The 27,374-nt window shown below is 41.4% G+C and overlaps 1 protein-coding gene across 2 annotated transcripts in view; it reads right to left on the minus strand.

The window, feature by feature from the left end:
• GYG2 (glycogenin 2) overlaps positions 1–27,374 on the minus strand; it is a 43,700-nt gene that overhangs the window by 6,110 nt on the left and 10,216 nt on the right. For both annotated transcript variants that reach the window (XM_063450169.1, XM_063450168.1), the window contains exons 4-8: positions 19,461–19,635; positions 17,676–17,838; positions 16,102–16,228; positions 11,882–12,095; positions 10,475–10,567 (exon numbers count right to left, since the gene is read on the minus strand). In XM_063450169.1, coding sequence (XP_063306239.1) covers positions 10,475–10,567; positions 11,882–12,095; positions 16,102–16,228; positions 17,676–17,838; positions 19,461–19,635 — 772 coding nt within the window. The remainder of the gene's footprint in view (positions 1–10,474; positions 10,568–11,881; positions 12,096–16,101; positions 16,229–17,675; positions 17,839–19,460; positions 19,636–27,374) is intronic.

Here is a 27,374-nt window from a genome sequence, read left to right on the forward strand (position 1 = left end):
TTTGATGATACCAGCCCAAACCAGTACTCCACCTCCACCTTGCTGGCGTCTGAGTCGGACTGGAGCTCTCTGCCCTTTATCAATCCAGCCACGGGCCCATCCATCTGGCCCATCAAGACTCGCTCTCATTTCATCAGTCCATAAAACCTTAGAAAAATCAGTCTTGAGATATTTCTTGGCCCAGTCTTGACGTTTCAGCTTGTGTGTCTTGTTCAGTGGTGGTCGTCTTTCAGCCTTTCTTACCTTGGCCATGTCTCTGAGTATTGCACACCTTGTGCTTTTGGGCACTCCAGTGATGTTGCAGCTCTGAAATATGGCCAAACTGGTGGCAAGTGGCATCTTGGCAGCTGCATGCTTGACTTTTCTCAGTTCATGGGCAGTTATTTTGCGCCTTGGTTTCTCCACACGCTTCTTGCGACCCTGTTGACTATTTTGAATGAAACGCTTGATTGTTCGATGATCACGCTTCAGAAGCTTTGCAATTTTAAGAGTGCTGCATCCCTCTGCAAGATATCTCACTATGTTTTACTTTTCTGAGCCTGTCAAGTCCTTCTTTTGACCCATTTTGCCAAAGGAAAGGAAGTTGCCTAATAATTATGCACACCTGATATAGGGTGTTGATGTCATTAGACCACACCCCTTCTCATTACAGAGATGCACATCACCTAATATGCTTAATTGGTAGTAGGCTTTCGAGCCTATACAGCTTGGAGTAAGACAACTTGCATAAAGAGGATGATGTGGTCAAAATACTCATTTGCCTAATAATTCTGCTGTGCTGTGTGTCTTCGTATACCAGTGGCCTTACTTTTACTTGACCTTGACTGACTACATTTGATTCTCTTGTGGTTGTAGTGTTTCGGGTTCCCATGTTTTGACCATTACAGGACCTATTAACACATAATCATGTTAAAATTGATATCTTATAGCATGTGGTGTCTGTACACACCCCACAAGAGAATATTGTTTAAGGAGGTCGGAGCTTTGAAGTCAGACCTTGTGTGCACACAGGAGACGCTTCAAAGATGGTACTGTCCCAAGCTTGATGATGAACCATACAGTTCCACACCATCTATAAAATTAAGCCAAGAAGGGTTTCGATTTTGTTTAAAGGAAAGGTGGCATGCCATACTTTGAAAGTGTTAAATGATTCAGCAGGTGGATTTGTAATACGGATTGGGGAAATTAATATAGATTATACAATTGTGAATGTATATTTTCCAAAATTGTGTCAACTTACATTTTTGAAGAATATTGTGAAGAAGCTTTTGGAGTGAAAGCAAATGGAAATTGGTCATCTGTGGGGATACCAATTTTGTTCTAGGTCAGGAAATAGACATAGTGAGAGAGAATGTTTCTCTGTCTGATAGGAATGCAAATGAAAGTTTGGCAAATAGGTGTTCACATCAACTTTTTTCTGCAAGGGCTTTATGATGCATGGAGAGTGAATCGTTAAGGTGAGAAGGATTATTTATCACTCCACAAAAAACATGTATTCGCGTATTGACAGATTCTTGGTGGGCAAAGTAACATAACCATATATTTTACAATCTTAAATTTTAAGTATTAGTTTGTCAGATCATGCCCCTATAGTTTTACATCTGTCTGAGTCTTTCGCTGACAGGTCATGGAATTTAAGCTATAATCTGTGTTGGAAATGGAAAATAAACTACTAGCGGAGAATATGCCTAATTAACATGCTTTGGAACACTCAAAGCAGAAATGCAAGGGTGTTTTAGTCAGTGGTCATCTTATCTGAAAATAATCAGAAATTTAAAACCCTAGAGAAGGAATTTTATAATCTGAATCAAATGATTTGGCCCATCAACCTCATTATTGGCTATGATAAAAAGACATCAAATAAAATTGACACCATCCAATTGAAACATAAGAGCTTGATGTTTAACCCCATGTGTGACATGTCATGATTCCCTTTTATTCCAGAAGTTTGGTCCTTAAAGGGTTAAGCATTAAAAAAAAAAATTAAAAAAATAATTCTATTCCAAAGTAAACGCGGCCTCTTCTTTCTTTTTAGCTTCTAAATTGAGGCATAGACCCTCACAATCTCAGATTGAACACCTTATAAGCGATATTCGTGATCAACCCACGACACAAAGATCAGCATCTTGTGTGCTGAATATTTGAAATTCTTATACAATTTGAACTCTGACCCCAATATTGGTTAACCCACTTAGAAGAAAAATGTACTCTTTCCTGGACAAAATTAACTTCACAAAATTCCTTCAAATAAATCGGAAGCTCTGAATTTGGCCAAGAAGAAGCGCATGTTGCGATTAAAAATACTACAGGGGGGCAGAACCAGGCAGCACACTGAGGCAGATGCCATTAAGAACAGCTCCAGCCAGATAAACTACAAAACCCACATTTCTAGTGGGAAAAACTCGCCAAACAAAGATACAAACGCTACACCCGGAAGAACTCACCGAATCCGCAGGTGCCCTTTCTGTTCCCGGCGACCACTAAAACCTGGCACCGAGGATCTCAGGCTTACCACGCAGGAGGCCCACGGCTGACTTGAGAAGGCAGCTTCGAATCAACCCTCGACTTCTTCACCAAGAACATACTAGGTGAATCCCCTCCCCCCAATGACACAATGGGTCGCAAAAACCCACGGCTAAGCCAGCGACAGCCAGAACATCGGGCAAATGCTTACCTTGGTGCCGCGCACAAAAGCAATGGCGCCCTCACGGCCTGAGGCCCAACTCACTCCACCTGATGAAAGTATCCCAGATCTAGGGTCTCTGCTGCTATCAAAGGACAGCGATGCTCTGTCCACAAAGGGGGACAAAAATACAATCTGTTTCTTCACATGCAGAAGCTGTTTACAACTGATATCACAGCAGTGAAATCTGAGATACAAAAAAGGTAACCACCAAGCTACACACCTCAGAGGCAGACAAACAATCTGAAACAGGGCATGGATAACCTTGGGGACACTGTCCAACACCTCAGCGCCTCTTACTCCCACTTGTTGAGCCGAATGGAGCAACTAGAGGACAGAAGAAGGAACAAAAACATCAAGATAAGGGGAGTTGCGGACACGCTCCCCCCGAAGGAACTTCCACATTTCGTCAGGCGCCTGATCGCCTTTCTATTACCAACAAGACCGACCAAACAATTCTCCTTTGAGAGAGTGTACCACATTGCCAAGTCTCCCAAAGCGCCAGTCGCCTCGACCCGAGACATCATACTATGCAGTCACTCCTATGCCGATAAACAAAACATTTTCACAGCCCTGAAGGGGCAAACGCCACTGCAATTCAAATCATTCTCGCTTACCTTCTTCTAAGATCTCTGCAGAGCCACGTTACTCTGTAGAAAATCCATGCAACCGATCACCAGAGCCCTTCAAAGTGCGGGACTGGCATACCGATGGTCTTACCCCAGAGCCATCACAGCGACTAAGAATGGGAAACACTACAAGGCCTCTAGTCCATTGGACTGTATAGACTTTCTACAGGCACTGGACCTACCAGAAGTGCAAGCCACGCCGCCATCACCAGCTAATTGGAACGTGAACAACATCACCCCTTTTGTACCAGGGACCAGGCGGGACACTGACACTTGACTGTCAACATCTACCCCTACTTCCTAAGTTGTCGTTTCTCTTTTCTTTTCAACTTCGGGCCATTTTAGCACTCGCAGAAAATAGGTTTATAATGTAGATTACAGTTTTATGTTGAATCCAGATCTTAAGCATTGTCATTTTATTTTTCATGTACCAATGGACGCATATCTGCTCCCTTTTAAGCCACATTGGTCTGAGCTCTGCGGAGCACATGTAACTCCTCTAACCGAGAGATCCTAGCCTCCCCCACTATTATTCCAAAGTCTGTTTACTGTGCTGCCAAACTTTGCAATATAGCTCTCTCCCCCTCTCCCTCTGCCGCTCCCTCTCCCTCTCCCTCTCCCGCTCCAGACTGTCACCCTTCCCAAACCAGGTAAGGATCCAAAACGGGGCTTAAAATTTTAGGCTCATTTCTTTATTAAACATTGATACTAAGCTGTAGCCAAGATATTGGCCCAAATAATCCATAGTATAAAGAAAAATCAAGTATGATTTGTATTAGACAGAAAACAGATGGAACAAGAAGATATATCAACTTAATACACCAAATTAAATCATATTGCGCCTTGCTTTTATGTAGAGAAGGCGTTCAATAGAGTACATTAGTTTTGGCCTAGCTATACCATTTGTTAATGTAGTTTTTGTATTCGATCATTATACCGCTCCCAAAATTTCAGAACTTTCTTCTCACAAATGGAACAAGATAGGGTTGTCCTTCGTCCCCACTTATTTGTTCGAACGATGGAACCATGGCTGAAATATTTAGTACTCCGGATATAGAAGGTATTGGAGTCAAGGACACTACTCACAAATTTGTCTTGTTTACAGACGATATAATATCCTTGAGTAATCCTGACTCCTCTCTTGGACCTCTTATGTTAATTTTATAACATTTTGAAGATCTTTTATGTTATAAACCTAGTACCACAAGACACAAGCTCAACCTTTCTATACTCAATATTCAAAAATGCATGCGTATAATTTAGCTAGAATGCGCCTGAGTTAAAGAAATGCAAATATGGAGTAATTTGGAGGTATCTTGGTTAGTTGGAAAGAAATCCTTGCAAATAAATTACCTCCCACAAATGTTATCCGTTTAACGATCTCTTTGTTCTTTTGCTGTAAAGTTAATTCTGATATGTTATCTTATACTTGGAAAATATATCCTGCAAAATCTTCGTGTTATTCGTGGCATAGGAATACCCGATTTCAAGTACTATCATGCTGCAAATGCAGCCTCTGCTTTTAAATTTAATATGGATGTTAATTTCCTCTGATGGTTGCACATTGAAAAAGAAAACCCAATCTCCACACGTATAAAAAAAATATTATGGTTGTCACCAAACATGTTAACTTCTAACAAAAAATAATAATTATACATATACATACATACACACACACACCTATCTCAAGGAAATCAAAAAGGCATCAATTTGGTCTACGGCTATGCCTTTATTCATACTCAAATATGATGGACACCAAGCATAGATTTAGATTTTTGGTAGTCCCAATCTCAGAATAATCAAGTTTTGTTTTTATTTTTTTTAAACTTTTACTGTACTCTTATCCTAATTTGGATATTTTGTCTGCCCCCAAATAGGAAATTATAATGAAAGGGATACTAGAGTCAGCAGAACAACTAGAGCTTATTGTATTTGTTCTGGTAAAATCATTCCCTTCAGGCTTTTTGCAGTCAACGCTGTCTTTTCAGAGAAAATGCAGTATTTACATTACAACTTAGGGATTCCTCCACTTGTAACTCCTCATTTGGCTACTAGAGGGGCTTCCTGGGGCATTCAGCGTCTCTACCCTTTGCATGGATACACTGAACTTTCCACATAGAGATGCACTGATTCAATGCAACCCCTGGAGGAGAGGCTGATTGGCTAGGGCTGCGTTTGACTTGTGCTGGCACTGTCCCTGGTCTGCCTCCTTGACAGTCTCAGCCAATCCAATGCTTTCCTGTGGAATAATTTTTGATGTCAGACAAGCAGGCATATTAGCGATATAGCCAGCAGCAGCAGACTGGAATAAAAGAAATATTTTACTATATTTAGGGTGGCAGGGCCCTATATTGTTCCTTTAACCCCTTAAGGACCAAACTTCTGGAATAAAAGGGAATCATGACATGTCACACATGTCATGTGTCCTTAAGGGGTTAACAGAGTTGGAGACATTTGAAGCTTCTGAGCTAGATCACAAGTACAACTACTTAGAAAACTTGCAGTTTGAAAGAAATTATCTTGAGGACCCAGATGACCAATATCCATGGAAAAAAAACCAAAAAAAAAACAATTTCCCTATGCAATACCTTCGAATAAATTAGATCTTATGGAAGCATGGTAAATGGATTTGCAAAGATGTATTAAATTAAATTTGATGAATGGTTGGGTATTACGTTAAATCTGAATGGTTTGACAATGCGATACCCATATAGAAAATCACTAGAAAGCAAATCTATAGATGGTATTTAACCCTGTCTAGGCTACACAAAATGTAAGCAAATCTCCCAAACACATGTTGGCGTGGTTGTGGCCAGGCAAGGACTTACTCTCACACTTTATGGTATTGCTCTCAATCAAACGATTCTGCAAAAATACTCATAAAACTGATAACATATTGATCCTTCTATAGAGAGTCTTAAGTCAGAGCTTTGTCTATTTAAGAGATTCTCTGACAGTTTATATCAAGTGGACCAAATAAGGATAGATCATATCTTGATTGCTGCCACCATATCTATTATATTGGAAAATAGGGCTACTTAAGCATTTAATGAAGTGTTATACTTCGTCTTCAATAGTAAGCGTCATGAACTGGCTCTTTAACATGCATCTAGTACAGTTGATATAGTGAAACATTATTGGACTGTATGGGAAGATAAAATTAAACGTGTGTTTTCTTTATTATCAAGAGTTCATTTCGACCATCTGTCTGTCAGTCTTACATTATATTGTTAATGTGAAATATAATTTATATTACCAGCACTTCTATATTTAAATAATTATTACTATACGCTTTATTTGCGATTGTTTAAATTGATGATATTGTATTAAAATAGTTCCCCGGTTTTATTTTGTGAATAATTTACGGTTTGTTGATACCGTATATACTCGAGTATAAGCCGAGTTTTTCAGCCCATTTTTTGGGCTGAAAAACCCCAACTCGGCTTATACTCGAGTCAGAGTCTGTATTATGGCAATTTGCATTGCCATAATACAGACTGGGGGGAGAGGGGGGCTGGCAGAGCTGTACTTACCTGTTCTGCAGCTCCTGTCAGCTCTCTCCTCCTCCGCGCCGTCCGGTCAGCACCTCGTCAGCTCCCAGTGTAAATCTCGCGAGAGCCGCGGCTCTCGCGAGACTTACAGTGTGAGCTGATAGAAGGAGCTGCACGGACGGCGCGGAGGAGGAGAGAGCTGACAGGAGCTGCAGAACAGGTAAGTACAGCTCTGCCAGCCCCCCTCTCCCCCCCACTGAACTGCCACTGGACCACCAGGGAAGGAGAGCCCCCCTCCCTGCCATGTATCAAGCAGGGAGGGGGGACTAAAAATATAAATAAAATAAGAAATAATAATCAAAAAAGAATAATAATAAAATAAAAATTAATAACAACAAAAAAAAGGGGTATAAGGACCACTATGGGAGGGGGGGGTGGGTTAAGGACCACTATGGGAGGGAGGGGGGTATAAGGACCACTATGGGAGGGAGGGGGGTATAAGGACCACTATGGGAGGGGGGGTGGGTTAAGGACCACTATGGGAGGGAGGGGGGTATAAGGACCACTATGGGAGGGGGGGGGGTATAAGGACCACTATGGGACGGGGGGGGGGGGGGTATAAGGACCACTATGGGAGGGAGGTGGGTATAAGGACCACTATGGGAGGGAGGTGGGTATAAGGACCACTATGGGAGGGAGGGGGGTATAAGGACCACTATGGGAGGGGGGGGGGTATAAGGACCACTATGGGAGGGGGGGGGGGTATAAGGACCACTATGGGAGGGAGGTGGGTATAAGGACCACTATGGGAGGGAGGTGGGTATAAGGACCGCTATGGGAGGGAGGTGGGTATAAGGACCGCTATGGGAGGGAGGGGGGGGGTATATGGACCACTATGGGAGGGAGGGGGGGGGTATATGGACCACTATGGGAGGGAGGGGGGGGTATATGGACCACTATGGGAGGGAGGGGGGGGTATATGGACCACTATGGGAGGGAGGGGGGGGTATATGGACCACTATGGGAGGGATGGGGGGGGGGGATAAGGAACACTATGAGAGGGAGGGGGTGGGATAAGGACCACTAGGGGAGGGGAGGGTAAGGACCACTAGGGGAGTGGTGAGTCAGGACCACTGGGGGGGGGGGTGAAGGAACACGGGGGTGGGGAGGTAAGGACCACTGAGGGAGGAGGAGGGGAAGTCAGGACATATGGGGGGGGGGGGAGGGGGCGGCAAAATGTTTTTTGCCTACGGCGGCAAATGTCCTTGCACCGGCCCTGCACACACTGCATTCACACACACACTGCATTCATGCACACACACACTGCACTCATACACACACACACTGCACTCATACACACACACACTGCACTCATACACACACACACTGCACTCATACACACACACTGCACTCATACACACACACTGCACTCATACACACACACTGCACTCATACACACACACTGCACTCATACACACACATACGCACACACTGCATTCATTATACACACACTGTAAATAAATATTCAATTAATATATTTTTTTAGGATCTAATTTTATTTAGAAATTTACCAGTAGCTGCTGCATTTCCCACCCTAGTCTTATACTCGAGTCAATAAGTTTTCCCAGTTTTTTGGGATAAAATTAGGGGCCTCGGCTTATATTCGGGTCGGCTTATACTCGAGTATATACGGTATATTTATTTTTAAAATTCTTTACTAAAAATGATTGGACCAAAATGTAGTAAGATGTACATCAAAAAGTTTTTCGGCTATAGCACCGTGTGTGGCTTCTCTTCCTTTCGTGAGAATCGATTGGGATTTTATGGTTGTAATATTTCCTGAAATTTCCATACTGAACACAGTTTACGACACATGACAAAAGAAATTATAAATTATAGGAACTAGAAATTATAGAATATATTCACTTTTTTTTTTAAAAAACAAATTTGTTACAAAAGATTGACATTGTATATTAAACCTCAAAAAACGCATTTGTTTTTGAGGAGGCATTCCAAAAGAATTTAATAAACCCTGTGGTAATAAAAATTATTAAAAAGGGGCGGGGCCGGACCGCCTGGCTGGACGGTCGCAGGCAAAAGGAGCTCCTGCTACAAATCTCCAAAAACGATTAAAAAGGCGATTTCTTCCACCAGCAAAACCTACCGACAGCAACACTGCCCAAAGCAGAAGGCCGGCTGAAACCAGGGTGAGGCTGGCTTATCAAGCTGCAGTCCCCTGGCGGAGAAAACTTCGTGGTCCCATTTGGGGCCTTCTCCGGCGGTGAGTGGGGCGGACGGCCGCCGCCCCACTATCCTGCGATACAGCGCCTAGCCTGGGGCATGAACCTGGGCGGACCCGGCCCCGTTCCCCCCCATGGGCCGGGGGGGTGATCCCGGTCCCCACCCGGAGACCAGACCACTGGAGCTCAAAGATGCTGCAACCAAACTCGAGGGCCCGACTGCATCACCTAAGATGGCGGCTGCCGCGTGCGCCGGAGTCCTCAGAGGGGCCTACCTTTCGGCGGAGCTCAAAACACTCAGCGAGACTGCTAAGCAGGGGTGCATGGGATCAGAGGAGCTGGTGGCTCTACCTCACCGCTGCCCAACAGGCAATCTCAAAACTGCACACGCCACGGAACAAGCGATCAGCAGCGGAGGCCTAAACGGAAGCCTGCCTCGAGCCATACACGCCGCCGCTTACCACATGACCTACAGCAAGGACCACCAACCCTGCAACAGCCCGGGAAGACGGCGGAGAATCGAACTGCCCTTCTACCGGCACAGAACGGCGACACAAACACTGCAGCCGAAACAAAGAGCCAGAAAGCAGCCATACCTCGGCTTGAAGACCCACCTCAACAACTCCCATCACGCTCAGAGATCCACTGCATCGAACCCCTGCCGCAAGACTCTGACAACTGGCCATAGTATGACCTGCTGGCGACGAGAAATAGATGACCACAGGACTCTGGGCACAAGGCTAAGCCCGCTAATAAGCACACATATTCTGCAGCCGGTGGACTTTCTCTGGGTGGTAATACCCTCATGTATCCTGTGACTATGGTCTCCTGCAAGGCTAAGTCCCAATGCATATGTGTATAATCTGTTCTTAGTTAGACTAGGTATCTGTCAAGATTAAGCTTAGCGCAACATGTAATCAATCACACACACTATGCCTAGTCAGACTAGAAATATGTTGCTAAAAAGTGTAATCAGAAACGTGTAATCAGACAGCTCTGGTCATACAATGTTAATATCTGCCAAGTTGCACCATATTGTCCTTCCTCGTTTAATCATACCTAACCTGACCGTATGCCGTACCAGCATGTTCACTCTGATATTATTCAAATGTTAAACTATAAAAACAAAATGTGCTGCTCATCTGACATGTAATGTATGCTACTGGATAATATTCTGAAACCAATTGCAATGTCTCTGTAAACCTGTACGTATCCCAAAGCACCACAAAAATAAAGAATAAAAAAAAAAAAAAAAAAAAAAAATTAAATTTTTATTTTTTTATTTTTGCGTGATTCAGTAAACCACATTCAGTTTATACACTGCAGTGATTATTATTCACTAGCGCAGCATTACTGCAAAGCTTTTTAAAGAGGTTATTCTGTAAAGTCAGGCAGAGTTTCAAGAACATCGAATGTGAGGTTTGAACTTACGGTCTTCTCAGCAATGTCATTAGGAGCTTCTGGAGAGCAGACAGGGGGAGGGTTTTCATTCTTCATTACTAGCTCAATCCTTCCAAAGTTGTGCTGTTTATCAGAAAAGACAAAGTCTGTAGTAAATTTCCATTCGCATTCCCCCTCCCCACAATAACATGTCTAGTCTTTAAACAATCGAACTGCTGCGCTTTCACCCAACAATTTTACAGCATATTAAATGAAGATAAAATAACATCTTAAACGTGGGGAAAAAGCAGTTTTCACAGAATTATGGTGTAGCCCATTATGGTGTTTGCATTAACCCCTTAATGACAGCTTCAGAAGCTGGACATACACTTCAGGACACAAGCAAATTTTGCGGTTTGTGTCAACCTCAATTTTCTTATTTATTGCACAAACACATTATATACACCTTTTTTAAAAGGAAAGGGGGGCTTTAATTAGAGGTGACACATACATATACAATTTCTCATTTATGATTATAAAAATTAAAAAAAAAAAAATCTTTTCCCCCACACACACAACGGTCAGCAGTTGTAGACATCGGGTCAGTTTGTCCCAGAAGTTAGCGAAGATCTGATCTAAGGTGCAGGGATTCCCAGCCTGGTCTCCATTACTGTCAGTTTGACATAAGACATCCACCATTTTAGGGAGAGGAGTCCCCCTCTGCTAAGCAAATGTTATCATTTGTTGCAGGAGGGCCAGCAAGGCGAGGACCGGGATCACACCCACTGGTCCAAAAAAGGAGGGTGGGGGGGGGAAATAAAATGAGGCCAGTACCATATTGTGCCAAAGGTTCGTCTTGCAGCAGCTAGGTAGAATAGCGGGACAGCGGCCATCTACATTTCTTAAAGAAGGCATATTATGAACCTTAGCGAGGGATCATTTTTTTGCTAATTTGTACCAAGCATTTTTTGCGATTTTTTTCCCCCCCAATTTTAACCGCTAATTAGCCTAACAGTAAATCCCCCATTCCCTATAACTTCCACCCACCCCAACTAAATAATTAAAAAAAAAAAATTTAAATTAGCAGCCCCTCTCCACACACTAAACCCAGCTGATCTACTCCAACTACTCTGCCCTCCACACCTCATGTTACAATTTTAAAATATAAATTTGAAAAGCAATTCTGCTACCACAATGTATACCTTAAATTTGCTCTGTTATGTTACGTTACGTTACACTTATAAGAATTCGGAGTCAGTCTCTTTGCCCCAGAACTCCTACATTAAACTGCTTTGGTTCTGCTGCTTATGGAGTGTCCCTTTTTAAAAAATGCATTTACACAATAAAAAAAAAAAATAAATAAATAAAATTCAGAATATCACTTTTTATAAGCATTTAGTGCAAGGCTGAAAACCAATATGCATCTAGATAAAACAATAACAAAAAGGAAACACTTACCTGTTCACTAGTTGAACCCTCGGATACCGCTGTTTCTGTTAGAAACGGCAGAACATCAGAAATATAAATCTCCCACCAGAGGACAAGGAATGACAGATTATGTTGTCCACTTAAGGATTCATCTTCCACAACAGACTTGGTCTGTGGGTTATATTTTAAGTTCCATGGTTTTGGAGTCCCAATAAAATGAACCACCTTTGCTTCAGATCCAAACCTGTATAAATATGAAAATAAAATATTAGAAATACACTTTTAAGTGACATCACACAATGATTCCTTGCACCGTGAACACTACAAAAAGCTTTAGTGGTTATGGTATACAGAGTGTCTTTTAAACAGTTAGTGGAAAATATAAAGATTTTGCAGGATGAATTAAAAGCCTTGAATTAATACACTTTTACAAAATAGTATTTATAAGGTGTGAAAAATAAAACTACATATAGAAATCCACAAAACTTTCTCCTTCTCATTTGCAATGTGTTGTATATAGAGAATAGGAATGACTTACGGAGCAAAATTATATTTCATAAAAAAAATAAAAAATAATATAAATAAATGTGTGTGTGTATATATATATTTTCTAAAAACACATACTCCATATTGCAAAGCCAAATTAACCTACACATTGTACCCATATATGGGGGTCCTGGTGTCTTCATTTATGCCTGCACAAATGTCAGTCATCCTTTATCTTGTAAGTAGGTTTCAGTGGAGCCTTCTCTGCCTCTAGTCCTGTACTTGCCTTTTAAAATGTAATTTATATTTATCCACCTATTGAACAGTCTTGTGGAATATGTTGAATCCATTACTAAAGGGATTCTACAGTGTTAGAAATACAAATCTGTATTCCCAACACTACAGAGCCCTCTGGTAGACCCCTCAGTATAACAAAATAAATAAAAAAAAAAAAAACAACACACCGGATTTCAGTGCTGATGTCTCCTAGGCCTCCTAGGCCTACTGCACCCAGACCACTTTAATGTTCAAGTGGCCTAAACCACTATATTGTCTCTTTAAGCACAAAGGCCACTTAAATGATTTGAAGGCATCATGGTGCTTGGAATTTGCAGTATTTCACTTTGAAATAGTACACACAGGTGTAGAGCTCTGGGATGGCTAGTGTCAAAATTATGCAACTTTCATTGCACAGAATGTAATTTCCTGAAAACAGTCAACTGATGCTCTCAACCAAATAATCGCATGGCTGTTGCTTCCGTAGCTCTGCAGAAGCGTGTCACTGGACCACCAGGCAGGGCCGGCGCTACCTGTTAGGTGGACTAGGCAGCCGCCTAGGGCGCCCCATGGGAAGGGGTGGCGCCAGGAGCACCGGCCCCCCTTATGCTGCAGCCGCCCGAGCGCTCTGTAGAGAGCCTCAGGCGGCTGCAGCTTTGCCCAGGCTGGTGCGTCCATGAGGGCGCAGCACCCGGGCGCAGCCAGAGGAGAGGGGCTGTCAGGAGGGAAGCGCTCAGCGCTCCCTCCTGTCACTCCCTCACTGTAGCGTGGCTGAGCCCTGTATGGTCAGCGGGTACAGGGAGCATCTGTCTCCTGTACCCGGCCGGACTAACAGGAAGTGAACACTGAGTGTGCACTTCCTTTTAGTCTGGCCAGGTACAGGAAACAAAAGCTCCCTGTACCTGCGTACCATACAGGGCTTGGCCACGCTACAATAGAGGTGGGGGGGGAATACATTGACATGGAGGGTGGGGGGAGAAATTGACAGGGAGGGGAATTGACGGGGATGGAGGGGGAGAAGAGAGTGACAAGGTAGGGGGGAGAAGAGAGTGACAAGGTAGGGGGGAGAAGAGAGTGACAAGGTAGGGGGGAGAAGAGAGTGACAAGGTAGGGGGGAGAAGAGAGTGACAAGGGGGGGGGGGGAGAAGAGAGTGACAAGGGAGGGGGGGGGGGGAGAAGAGAGTGACAAGGGAGGGGGGGAGAAGAGAGTGACAAGGGAGGGGGGGAGAAGAGAGTGACAAGGGAGGGGGGGAGAAGAGAGTGACAAGGGAGGGGGGGGAGAAGAGAGTGACAAGGGAGGGGGGGGAGAAGAGAGTGACAAGGGAGGGGGGGGGGAGAAGAGAGTGACAAGGGAGGGGGGGGGGGAGAAGAGAGTGACAAGGGAGGGGGGGGAGAAGAGAGTGACAAGGGAGGGGGGGAGAAGAGAGTGACAAGGGAGGGGGGGAGAAGAGAGTGACAAGGGAGGGGGGGAGAAGAGAGTGACAAGGGAGGGGGGGGAGAAGAGAGTGACAAGGGAGGGGGGGGAGAAGAGAGTGACAAGGGAGGGGGGGAGAAGAGAGTGACAAGGGAGGGGGGGGGGAAAGAGAGTGACAAGGGAGGGGGGGAGAAGAGCGTGACAAGGGAGGGGGGGAGAAGAGAGTGACAAGGGAGGGGGGAGAGAAGAGAGAGTGACAAGGGAGGGGGGAGAGAAGAGAGAGTGACAAGGGAGGGGGGGGAGAAGAGAGAGTGACAAGGGAGGGGGGGGAGAAGAGAGTGACAAGGGAGGGGGGGGAGAAGAGAGTGACAAGGGAGGGGGGGAGAAGAGAGTGACAAGGGAGGGGGGGGAGAAGAGAGTGACAAGGGAGGGGGGGGAGAAGAGAGTGACAAGGGAGGGGGGGGAGAAGAGAGTGACAAGGGAGGGGGGGGAGAAGAGAGTGACAAGGGAGGGGGGGGAGAAGAGAGTGACAAGGGAGGGGGGGAGAAGAGAGTGACAAGGGAGGGGGGAGAAGAGAGTGACAAGGGAGGGGGGGAGAAGAGAGTGACAAGGGAGGGGGGGAGAAGAGAGTGACAAGGGAGGGGGGGAGAAGAGAGTGACAAGGGAGGGGGGGGAGAAGAGAGTGACAAGGGAGGGGGGGAGAAGAGAGTGACAAGGGAGGGGGGGAGAAGAGAGTGACAAGGGAGGGGGGGGAGAAGAGAGTGACAAGGGAGGGGGGGGAGAAGAGAGTGACAAGGGAGGGGGGAGAAGAGAGTGACAAGGGGGGGGGAGAAGAGAGTGACAAGGGAGGGGGGGGAGAAGAGAGTGACAAGGGAGGGGGGGGAGAAGAGAGTGACAAGGGAGGGGGGGGAGAAGAGAGTGACAAGGGAGGGGGGAGAAGAGAGTGACAAGGGAGGGGGGGGAGAAGAGAGTGACAAGGGAGGGGGGGGAGAAGAGAGTGACAAGGGGTGGGGGGGAAAGAGTGACATCCATCACACACACACAAAATGCACCCCTTACACACAAAGACAATGCACCCCTTACACACAAAGACAATGCACCCCTTACACACAAAGACAATGCACCCCTTACACACAAAGACAATGCACCCCTTACACACAAAGACAATGCACCCCTTGCACACAGAAAAACACAGACACACAAGCAATGCACCCCTTACACACACACACAATGTACATACACAGAAACACACCTTGCAGCCCTTACACATACAAACACAGATTCACACAATGCATTCCTTACACACATATCAGCACATCCCCTACTCCACCCCCTGTGAACAAACTCATTGGTGGAACATGAAGGTGGACCCTGGGACCCAGACCTTGAGCTGTGTAAATGGCCCCCAAAAAATGGAGCTGCTTCCAGTTTTCCCAGAACATTGATTTTTGTGACCAGTTACAAACAGCCTCCAGAGAGCCTGTTCTCTACACCAGACCAGTGGAGCCAGACTGCAGCTAGAGCCCATCATCATCCTCATCTGGTTGTAAGTAGGCAATCTAGTATATTATTTGTGGCACTAATCTCTAATTGACCTCACATTAAAGAAACACTATAGTCACCAGAACCACTGCAGCTTAATGTAGTGGTTCTGGTGTCTATAGCCTGTCCCTGCAGGCCTTCTAATGTAAACACGGTGGCACTGCAGCACTGGCGTTAGTTAACATGGCAGATCATATGGGTGGGGCATTGTGATGTCACATGGGGGGGGCAGCAAACTTTACTTTTGCCTAGGGCGGCAAATATCCTTGCACCGGCCCTGCCACCAGGGAGCAGGCATCCAGCTTAGGAGGGCAAACCATTGCCAACACTTTGACTAGGAAGCCAGGCCTTGCTACTTCAGGCATCAGAACCACAGCACTCTTGTGGTTATGATGCTTGAAGTAACACTTTAAAATGGCACTCAACTGGATAACTGCTAGAGACTATACAGAGTGTCTCAGTTGGGAAGCAGCCCAACTCCTCATTTAGTAAATGAAACCTTTTTTGTTTGTTTATTGTTAATTATACTTACTGTTTAAAAGCAGGACTATAGGTGTAAACAGAGCTTATGCTCAGGTTATAGATAAATGGTAAGTGTTTATGGATATCGGAGACTGCCCAGTTATTGAAGAAACTATTCAATAATCCTTGGTCACCTCCTGAAAGAAAAGAAAAAATAAAATGGATTGGTAAGAGAGTGAGTGAGTGAGTGAGTGTGTGTATGGTCTTGAAGAAACGTACTTAATATAAAGTAAGCTGATTTTTTTTTTTTTTTTTTTTTTTTTTTTTAACAGGATAAACAATTTAACAGAAGCAATGCAGGTACCTTTAACTTGGAAATAAAAAGATATATGGCTTTATATTCCAAACCGTGAAATGTAAACCTAGTTTAGTTAAGATTTCCATTAACTACCATCTAATGTTTAGTAAATTAACTAAATTAAAATGTGGAGCTTTGGGAGAGCCACTGATGCAGGACAGGTTGGACTGCAGTGTGGAAGTAAAGCAGCAAACAATCTTTATAGAATGGCCTTGAGACCTCCTATTTTTAGCTTTTCTGTAGAGTGTGTTCTTGGTAATCTGCCTCTCTTATTTAAGCAACTACTTGTCTCCAGTCCAGTGCGGCTGCTTCCTTTACCATGCAGGGTGTATGGATGTTACATCAATGCATGACCCATCACCTGCTCATGTCCTGTTCGGGAACACTACCATTGTAGCAGACAGGTGCAATGAAGGCAAAGTGTGAGAAGTGCTCACCAATAGGGGGCAGTGCGGATAATTATAATGTGCTGCCCTTGTAGAATAGCCGAATGTTGTCTATTCTTGGCCTATATAAAGTTACAATATTCTATACTAGAAATGTATTGATAGGTGAGGGACCATATATTGAATCCATTAAGGACAATCGTATGGTTAAATGATTAGTTTATTAAATTTTCATATAAGCTAGTTTGTTAGGATTTATTCAGTCACTTGTCTTTAGAGTTTTTAAACGGCACTGTCATGCCGAACTTGCCTTCAGTCTTCTCTCCCTCTGTCAGGAACTGTTCTTCATTTCTTCCAGTCCGCTCTAGTTTTCTTTAAAACATAAGACAAAGTAGGGAATATTTGTCTTATGGAGGTTTCCTATGCCTGACCATCTATGACTAGCGGAGGAGCAAAGTGTGCTTCATTTCCGGTGGTCAGAGCAATTTTGCCACAATTCTCACCTTTCCTCCGTGTTCCCACGAAGCCTTCTTTCACTTTTCCAGAACATCAGCAAAACTACGAGTTGCGTCCTAACAGAATGAGAACAGTTTCTCCATTTGTGTTAGGACACAATTTGGTACCTTAAGAAAAAAAAAAAAAAAAAAAAAGAAGAGGAGATGGTTTTCAGGCAGTAATATTTATAGCCAATACCAGAGGTGGGTGACCTTTGGCACCCCAGATTTTGTGAACTATATCTCTCATAATGCTCTTACAGCCATAATGCTGGCAAAGCATGAAGTGCCGAATGTTGCCTAAAATAAAGCCGAACAATATAGGATATACACATTTCAAATGAGATGTTTTTAGGTTAGTGGAAACGTTGTGTTTAGCGATACATATCAGATAATAGGTACTCACCATCAAAGCTTCCATGATTATCTGCAAACTGGAGAAGACTGTTGAAAGTTTCAACAGATGGCTTAAAGACAAACACACCACTGTTAAAACAATCAGGCCACCCAGAATCAGGAGCCGCTGAGAGTTCATCCCGGTCAAAAAGTTCATCAATATTACAAAGGACCTTGAAAGCAAATAAGTTACAGTTTCAGTATTTTATTTAGTAACGGCAAATACAATGTATGAAACCATTGCACATTCCATGTAATGGAGGCAGACATATTGATGAATATGTAAACCATAGTATCCACAGAGGAGACCAATCTAAAAATACATTCTATAGACATTTACGGATCACTTTGTAAAATATTAGACATTGAAAGAAAATGCAGGACAAGTTGGAAATATATTTCTTTTTAACATACAAAATGTATTTTTTTGTAATATTAAACAAATTGTAGTTTTCTCAGTGGATGAAGTGTGCAGCAGAAGCAGGCAGTACATGCTACCAAGATACAATTATTAGCAGAATGAGGATACAATGCTTCCCCCAAGAGGAGCAACATCACAGAGGAGAGTCTACTTGCTATGGGTTTAATGTAAAATACAGAACGAACACATTATGGAATTAAATAAAGACATTGTACTTACAGCTTCATAGCACCATAACAGCTACTATAAGCTGTTGAGGAAATAGTGATTGAATTTAATTTAAAACGGTCAATCCTAAAAAGGATGATAACTTACTCCATGGAGTTTTGAAAACTAAATGTATACAGGTACAGGAAAAAATAAAAAATAAAAAATAAAATAATTATTTTCTTCCTTTTTTTTGGAAAAGCCTTACCCCTTCAATTAAAAAATTTTTTTTAAAAAAAATTGGTTGATTGTTACAACCCTCTGCATTAATGGTAGCATTGGGAGTCCGAGTAAAAGCACAATATGCTGTTTAACATTTTCCAGGTACATCACGCTTTAAGAATTATACAAAATCTTAGAATTCTAATAAGGTTAGCCAAATAGCCATAAACTAAATAGCAAACTGATATTTTACCATTTCTCTCAATGTCTATGCTGCCATTGCACATTAGTACTAGAGCATAACAAAGTAAAAAAATATTTTACATGACATCCCAATAGCATGTTTCCTAAATTGCGGTTTTAAAGTATTGCATGCTGGATTTATGAATATTCCACATGTAAATCATGGTCCTCTTTTAAAGGAACCTTTTTTCTAGAATTGTATAGTAAATGATTCTGATAGTTTGCTACCATATTTGTTAGTTAGTAAGTTTGTTTCTTGGATTGTTCCACTAGTTATCCATGACAGGATCCAATAATTTAATTAAAGGACTTCTTCAAAAGGAATTAAAGACTTGCCAATTAGCCTTTGAGCATACAAAGATACACACAACACACTAATCCTTTGTATTCCATAAACAATCATTTATTGAAGAAATAAATTAAATGAAAAAGTATTCCCTTTAAAATGTACTCTCAAAACAGAATAACTTGCTCTTTTGGATTAAGACACAACACAGGAATATGGAGGTAGGAATGCATATAGGTGTGGTTGGTTGGGTTTCTCGAAAGCAGTGGTTCCCAAACTAGTCCTTGTGACCCAGTAACAATGTTCTGTCACTATCCCTAGTGGAATAAAAAAAAAGGAAATAATAAATCGTAGATTGTTGGTGGGCTATAAAAACTTTAGAGCAGGGCTTCTCTGAAGACAACCAACACCCGAGCACATCTCAATGGGCATAGTCACATTTGGTCACAACCCACACAACATAAGAGTTTACTTACAATTGTATCTGCATCCATGTACACACACTTTGTGTACCGAGTAAGAGTCCAGCACTGAAGCTTAGTGAATGTAATTCCAAGTTCTGGTCTCCTCAGTAAAGCCAAACGAACAGAATCGGCACTGTTCAAAGCATCCACCTCAACAACTTCATCAAAAATGTGTGCTAGGACTCCCCTGAAGGAAAAAATACAGGATGTAGGTTGAATATTGTCATAGTTTATACATTCAGGAAATAAACCATATTAAAAAGTACAAAATAAACAGATGTTTAAGTTTGTATAATGCACATGCATTTGTTATATAAAAATGAAAGGGCATGAATGCGGTTTAAGAAGTTTGATGCATCTTTTTTTGCCCCCAGCTTGCAGATCTTGACAATTCAAGGAGGCATTAATGTGCACACATGATTTCGTGTAAGTTTACTTCTTAAGACTGCCAAGTACTTTTGAAAATTTTAAAAAAGGTTTAGTGAAAGTTGTACCTAACCAAAAAAAATAAAAAAATAAAATCAGGATATTCATACTCACCATTATTTTCTTTTCCTGCATACATCCATGGCAGAAGCACTAATAGGTAGCCCCCTTCCATTTTGGCCAATTAAACATGAGATATAAATCAGTATTTTAAAATAAAACTTAATCCCTTATGTAAGAGCCATGGAAGCAGAGGGACACTATAACATTACTAGTTCCAAGCTATTTATTGTAGTCCCAATGCCATTGTGTTCCTGGGTGCTCTACAGCTGTCCATAAAAGGTACAAAAAAAAAAAAAAAAAGCCCTAGACGCATAAGCTACCCAGGAACTGAAACACCTTGAGCCTCATACACCTTTGATATCACTGTCACTATCCAGCAACTCTGTGGAGAGAGCTACTTCCTTAACGCACAACAGAGTCTTGAAAAGAAAATAGACAAACTTTCAGGGCATGCCAAGCTTGTTGCTCAGGCATTTCAGAACTCTTAAAATAAATAAGTAAAAAAAAAACATTTTCCTTACCAAGTTAAAATTGAAACAAACTTTGGATGTTACTCAGAAACCGTGTGCATAATCTCCTTATTATTAGGAGGAGGAGGAGGAGGAGGAGGGGGGAGAGAAAAGACTCTGCAAATATTTCTTGGCTTTAAAGGGTATGGATCTCAGACACTATCTTTAGATAGATGTCAAGGGAACAATAAAAATGTATATCGCCTTAAGGTGCCTCCCCTGATTTTGATGGGGGGCTGATACGAATCAACCGCAATAAGAATATAAAGTAACTTCTGTTTTAATTATAAAAATTAGTGTGTAAATACACAATATAAAAAAAAATACATACATACTAGAGTATAAGCCGACCCGAACATAAGCCGAGGCCCCTAATTTTACCCAAAAAAACTGGGAAAACTTATTGACTAGAGTATAAGACTAGGGTGGGAAATGCAGCAGCTACTGGTAAATTTCTAAATAATATTAGATCCTAAAAAAATTATATTAATTTAATATTTATTTACAGTGTGTTTGTGTGTGTGTATGAATGCAGTGTATGTATGAGTGCAGTGTGTGTGAGTGCAGTGTGTGTGTGATGCGTTGCAGAGCCTTGGTGGGGGGTGGGCATTTTTTATTATTATTTTAATAATGGTTATTGTTATATATATATATATATATATATATATATATATATATATATATATTTTTTTTTTTTTTTTTTTTTTTTAATTATTAATATTTTATTTTTTATATATTTTTTTTTTTTCGTCCCCCCTCCCTGCTTGATACATGGCAGTGAGGGGGGCTCTCACTCCCTGGTGGTCCAATGGCATTGGCAGTTCAGTGGAGGGGGCTGGCAGAGAGCGCTTACCTCTCCTGCCAGCTCCCTTCTCCTCCGCACCGGTCAGCTCCCTCTGCAAGTCCCACTGTAAGTCTCGCGAGAGCCGCGGGGTCATAGCTTCCTGCCAGCCCCCCCTTCTACACAGCCCCTTGTCTGTATTATGGCAATGTAAATTGCCATAATAGACATTGACTCGAAAATATATATATATATATATATAAATATATATATATATATATATATATATATATATATATATATATATATATATCTATATCTATATCTATATCTATATCTATATCTATATCTATATCTATATCTATATCTATATCTATATCTATATCTCTCTCTCTCTCATATTGCTATAGCATATAAATTAGATCACCCCCTTACCTTGGCTGAGGTCAATGGAAAGAGAGCGAGCGTGAGCGAGTGCGAAATATAAAAAAAAAAAAAAAAAAAAAAAAAAACAAGGGTAAGAGCCCTGGTCCAGACAGTCCCACAATGGTATGCTATAAGACCTTTTTAGATTTATGAAGTCACAATTTTGTTAAAATGTTCAACTCTTTTAACGGAGGGCAGTTATTTACCTACTCATACACAAGAAGCACATATAATAGTTATACCCAAACCTGGTAAAGATGAAGAACTATGTTCAAGTCACAGACCAATATCACTACTTAATTGCGATATAAAGATATTGGCAAAAATTTTAAGCAAGAGAATTAAACCAGTCTTGCTAAATTAATAAGAATAGACCAAGTGGGTTTTGTTCCCAAAAGTAATGTGTTTGTTATATGAGTCAATGAGAGGGAGCACCCCAGCTTTGTTGCTACCTTCTGATGCCGAGAAGGCATTTGACAGGGCGAGTTGGTCTTTTATATTAGACGTATTGGACCACATATTATAAGATGGATAAAGGCTGTATATCATAGGCCAACAGCTAGGATTAGCATAAATGGCTCTGTTTCCAGATCAATTCCCCTGTCGAATGGAACCATGAAGGGGTGCCCTCTCTCTCTGATATTATTTGAGCTAAAGTTTGAGCCCTTCCTCTGTGCCATACAACATAACTGACATTACAGTAAAGGATAAACATAAGTTATCGGTTTTTGCTGATGTTTTATTACAAACTCTCAAATCTCTCTTCCGAACATAATGAAATAATTATTCTATGGGAAAATGTCTAACTTTAAAGTTAATCAATCCAAGTCAGATTTTAAATTTCTCAATTATGAATAATATAAAGATCCTACAGGACAATTTTCCATTTAGTTGGACCTGAAACAAACTTAAATACGTGGGAATTTATCTCTAATAACTTACAAAAATTACACGAACTTAAGCATCTTCAATTATTGGGGGAGATCAAGATAGATGTTCAAAAATGGTCCAAATTGAACATTTCTTGGTTTGGCCGAGTTAATGTTACTAAGATCAATTTTATACCTAGAATTCTTTATATTTTATAAAAAAAACTTCTTGGTTTCATATAAGGAAATAATTCAGAAATTCATATGGAAAGGGAAGAAAGCTAGATTAAGCTATTCCTATTTAACCATGCCAAAAATTAGGTAGAACGGGCTTACCAGACCTAGAAAATTATTACAGATCCATACATTTGTCTTGGGTAGTAACATGGACCAACTCGAATAAAGCATGGCCAGAACACACAGTCCCAATAGCAGAAGCTCCTTGGTTATGCAATATCCAACCAGTTATAAAAGATAATAAACACCCCACTGTAGGATGTACATGCAAAGTACTGAAGGAAATGTGTAAGAAAGGTGCACTAATACACAAGTACTCCCCAATGACGCCTCTAACTTTCAATAGAGAGTTTCCCGGTTAGGAGAAAGGAAAAGTAGAGACAAAATTTTCCTCAAGAAAACACTCACTGAGCCTGTATTGGTTGCGGAGTAATTAAAAGGGGATGAATATCAGAAGAAAGAAAATCGGAACGAGACTTCCAAAAAGAAAGGCCTAGAACCAATACAATTACTGACAGAATTTGAGTATTACCAATTGAACAATGTAGGGATTAATGTTAAAAGATGCTTATAATTTAAAATGGTACTTCTTTATTAGATCCCATGTAGGGAAAACACACTCACTCAGCAGAAAAAAAAAGTGAAAAAACATGTGTGAAGTGAAAAATCATTAAAATTGGTTAAATACAGAGAATGTTTATAGATTAGGAAGAGACAAATCTATCTAGGCTAATACACACAACCCTGTGCCAAATGACAATGTTTCAAAACCTCGTAGCTCCTTTATTTATTGAAAAAGTGTACATACCAGAGTATTGTTGCAATTTAGATGGCTATAGATATTAAAATGTGGTTACATATCATAATAAAATGTGCAGAGTTAGAGTTTTATTACACACACACACACTTATATAAATAAAAAAAAAACCAGATACAATTTGTACCTTGTAATACCTTTTTTATTGGACTAACAGAATTTTTTTACTGATAAGCTTTCGAGAGAACCTCCTTTTCTCAAGTCTGAAGCATTACACATAGAATTCAAAGTCGAGTTGTGAAACAGGGGTTAAAGCAACAGGAGTGCAGATAAGACACAGGTTTGTTAGAAAATACACCCCATTTTTGCAGAGGGTCATAAATATCATCCTGAAGAGCAGAGTGAGGGAGAAGAAAAACAATGCTTCAGACTTGAGAAAGGGAGGTTCTCCCGAAAGCTTGTCATTAAAAAATTATGTTAGTCCAATAAAAAAAAGGTATTACAAGATACAAATTTTAACTGGTTTTTTTTTGTTTGTTTTTTTACATACAAACATATCTATATACATACATACACACCCCCACACACAGGTTTGAACGGTAAAGACTGAAATTAGAACCCAAACGGATTCACCCCTAAAGAAAATAGACTCCTGGTCTATTAAAGCCCTAGTCCAATACTGAAAAGGCACCCCAATCTAGGTAACCCCCGTTAGATGCCTTACAGGAGAAGGTCACTACCTTGAACTAGAAACGGAACCCAGGCAGATTAGCCCCCCAAGGTAAGTTCTCTGTCTATAATAGCCCTACTCTGCTGCTTTGAGGCAGCCCCTGATCTACAAATCCACTAGTATCCCCTGCTGGCCAGCCTCTTACCCCAGGACTATGGGCCCCTGCAATAGACCTGGGCTAATAGACTTTAAAAAGGCTCTGTTTGTGCAATTGGGATTATGTGGTTTGGGAACTGAACAGTCGCACTAGCCAGAGACCACCCGGGAGCTTGTTAATCCCTATTAACACTTGGTAATGATTCTAACCGCAGTGTTCCAATTGATTGTTGTCCGCATAAACGACCACGAGGTGGTGGCTATCTTGTTCGCATGAATGCAGGCAGCAGTGTTTGGTCGTCGAGTTCCTGGAACTAAAAATCAGACACGGAAACTCCCGAACACCGCCGGACTTCAATCATCTCCTGCGTTCGGTTCTACACAACTTAGAAGGGCACTGTTCAGTGGAATCGTTCGTCTGCATGAGGGGGAACAAGCTCCAAGGTAAGACTATTGACTAGGTTTGTTCGGTTTTTAAAACACCGAACTAGACCAACCGCAAGCCCTGGTTCTCTGGAACGGTTTTGAGCAGGAGCCTCGTGTGAGGTCGGTTTAATTATGACTTCCATGGAAATCCCGAACCCCTGAACCGATTTGGGTGATTTTTTTTTTTTATATGTTGTTCTCCCAGATCAGGGCTATCAGAGGATATGATATGATAAACATATTCATTGCCAAATGCAATGAGGAAGACACCTTTCTTGATTTCCTTCATTATCACTGCATAATACATCAACAAACCCCACGTGCGTAAATGCTGTACGTGAAAGAGGTCATGATAGTGATCCTAAGAATCATCTGTTAAATTTGTAGATGGTCACTTCAGAGATGGCTGTTTCGTACTTATTTGGATGAAGCTGACTGCAATCATACACATCTCTTGCTGCAGACAGATTTCTGATGGTTGGAGTAGGGGCAAATTCTTGCAAAGATTTTACAAGCTTCTGCCTGAGATCAAAGAGTTTCTCGAATCTACACAAAAGGCAGAATACAAACAATTGGAGGATGAAGAATGATTTTTAGATTTGTCTTTTTTGACTGACCTGACAAACCTGCTGAACAATCTAAATTTAGAGCTGCAAGGTAAATAGAAGACGTTCAACATTATCAGTTCAGTTAATGCCTTCAAAAGAAAACTAGTTACTCACATCCAAGCTGCAGCGCCAGGAATTAGGAAGATTCCAAAACATTGAATCTGAGCTGGATAACCAAGGGAAGGAGCATGCACAACTTGACAGTAAGCGGTACATTGAGCTAATTGAAATGGTCAGCTCAGACTTTGAGAGACATTTTCAAGACTTTGCTTTACTTGAGTCAAATCACTACATTTATATGCTTTCCATTTGGAGATGATCACGAGGATGATTCCATGGCTTCAAGGAAAGCCTTTTCAGAGGATTCCATCAGCGTTGCATGTGGAGTTTTTAGCACTGTTGTTAGACATGGAGGTAAAAGCAAGGGCCTTTCATGGACAGTTTTGTCACTTTCTTGAAGGACAGAACTATTAAATTTAAGAAATTGTGCCACCTCAACGACAGCTTTGTTTGACTCAATTTATTTTATTTAATCAGCCTATTCCATATGAAGATTATTAAATAAAAACAGTCCACCATGACTAAACGGTTTGGAAAATCGTTTGAGGCCAACTACTAGAAGTCATCAGAATAAGGTAAAAGCCTGGATATCATCAGCAGGATATACAACTTGAAATGACCCCTTGCAGATCTCATCCTGGAAAGAAACCTACACTTACATATAGTCAACACGACACTTGAGCATGGAAGGACCACAATGTAAGACACAGCCAACCTCAAGGCAGTACACAATGACATCCAAGCAATGATTAAGAAAAACATTAAATGCAATGCATTATGCGCACAACTAACTCAAAAACAACAACATTAGCGGGCTGATGTCAGTCTCTTACGCAGATCCCCACTTCCCCACATCAACTACCATAACTATGCTTAGAAGAGATGCTTAACAGAAAACCCACTCAAACCATGAATGGACACAGCCACGGCTTATGACTGTGGGTTATAGGCTGCAGAGCCTACCTAACCAAAATCTGCACCAGACCATTACAGCAAACTCATTGCCATGAACATGGTCCTCCTGGTAGCACAGTCACAAAGCAGCAATGGCCATTACATGAAATTATTTATTAAGACAACTTGAGTTCACTCCCAGTTGATGCCAATACCAGAGCTCTGCAGTTCACTGGCCATATATATCAGAACAAACAAGGACCATTCCACAAGAAATGCAAGATATTGATCTTCAGCAAATCTTTTCTATGTCAGAATCCTTGTTGCCTAGGGTTTAGTGCCAACTGTGAATGTGCATAAAGCACATTAATAATTAGAGAACATCCAAGGATTTTGTGACGTCCCCGATTATGCCGCAAAATTGTTAAATTGCACAGGGAGAAAATAAAAAAAACACACACCTGTGAAACAAGTTTCTCATTCAAAGGCAGGTAATGACAAATACAACTTAATCTTAAATGACAGAGAATCAAATTGAATCACTAGCAGAATTGTTATCAAAGAACTATATTTCTCTAAAATCATTTTCCTCCGTCTCCAGATTTACCATGCAGCTATTCTCCGCAAACAATTTAAATGTGATGCACCATATTCGACAGACATTTTAAAGGTACACTTCATATCAAAATTGAAAGCCATGATATTTTGTGCATATTTTTAAGTTAATAATCCTAAAACTATTAATATCTCTCTTGTACCAACTTTAAAAAGGATTTGCCATCACTACCCACCCTTGCTCTACCTTTCTTTATTACATGATCCTGCGCCAGTCTCTAATTTTAGCTATTACCTCACAAGTACACTTTTTTGCAGGTTTCTCCTGATCTACATTACTTCAAATACGCCTCGCAACCTTATGTGTCAACTCTCCATGTTTACCTTTAGATTGCAAGGCATATTGTTTAAAAGTACTGTATTTGCTAGAATGTAGGCCAGGATCTTACGTTCCTTTTGGATCAGTACATGTTCATTATTTGCCTGTAC

This window comes from Pelobates fuscus, chromosome 1 (assembly GCF_036172605.1).
Source record: "Pelobates fuscus isolate aPelFus1 chromosome 1, aPelFus1.pri, whole genome shotgun sequence".
Classification (NCBI taxonomy): domain Eukaryota; kingdom Metazoa; phylum Chordata; class Amphibia; order Anura; family Pelobatidae; genus Pelobates; species Pelobates fuscus.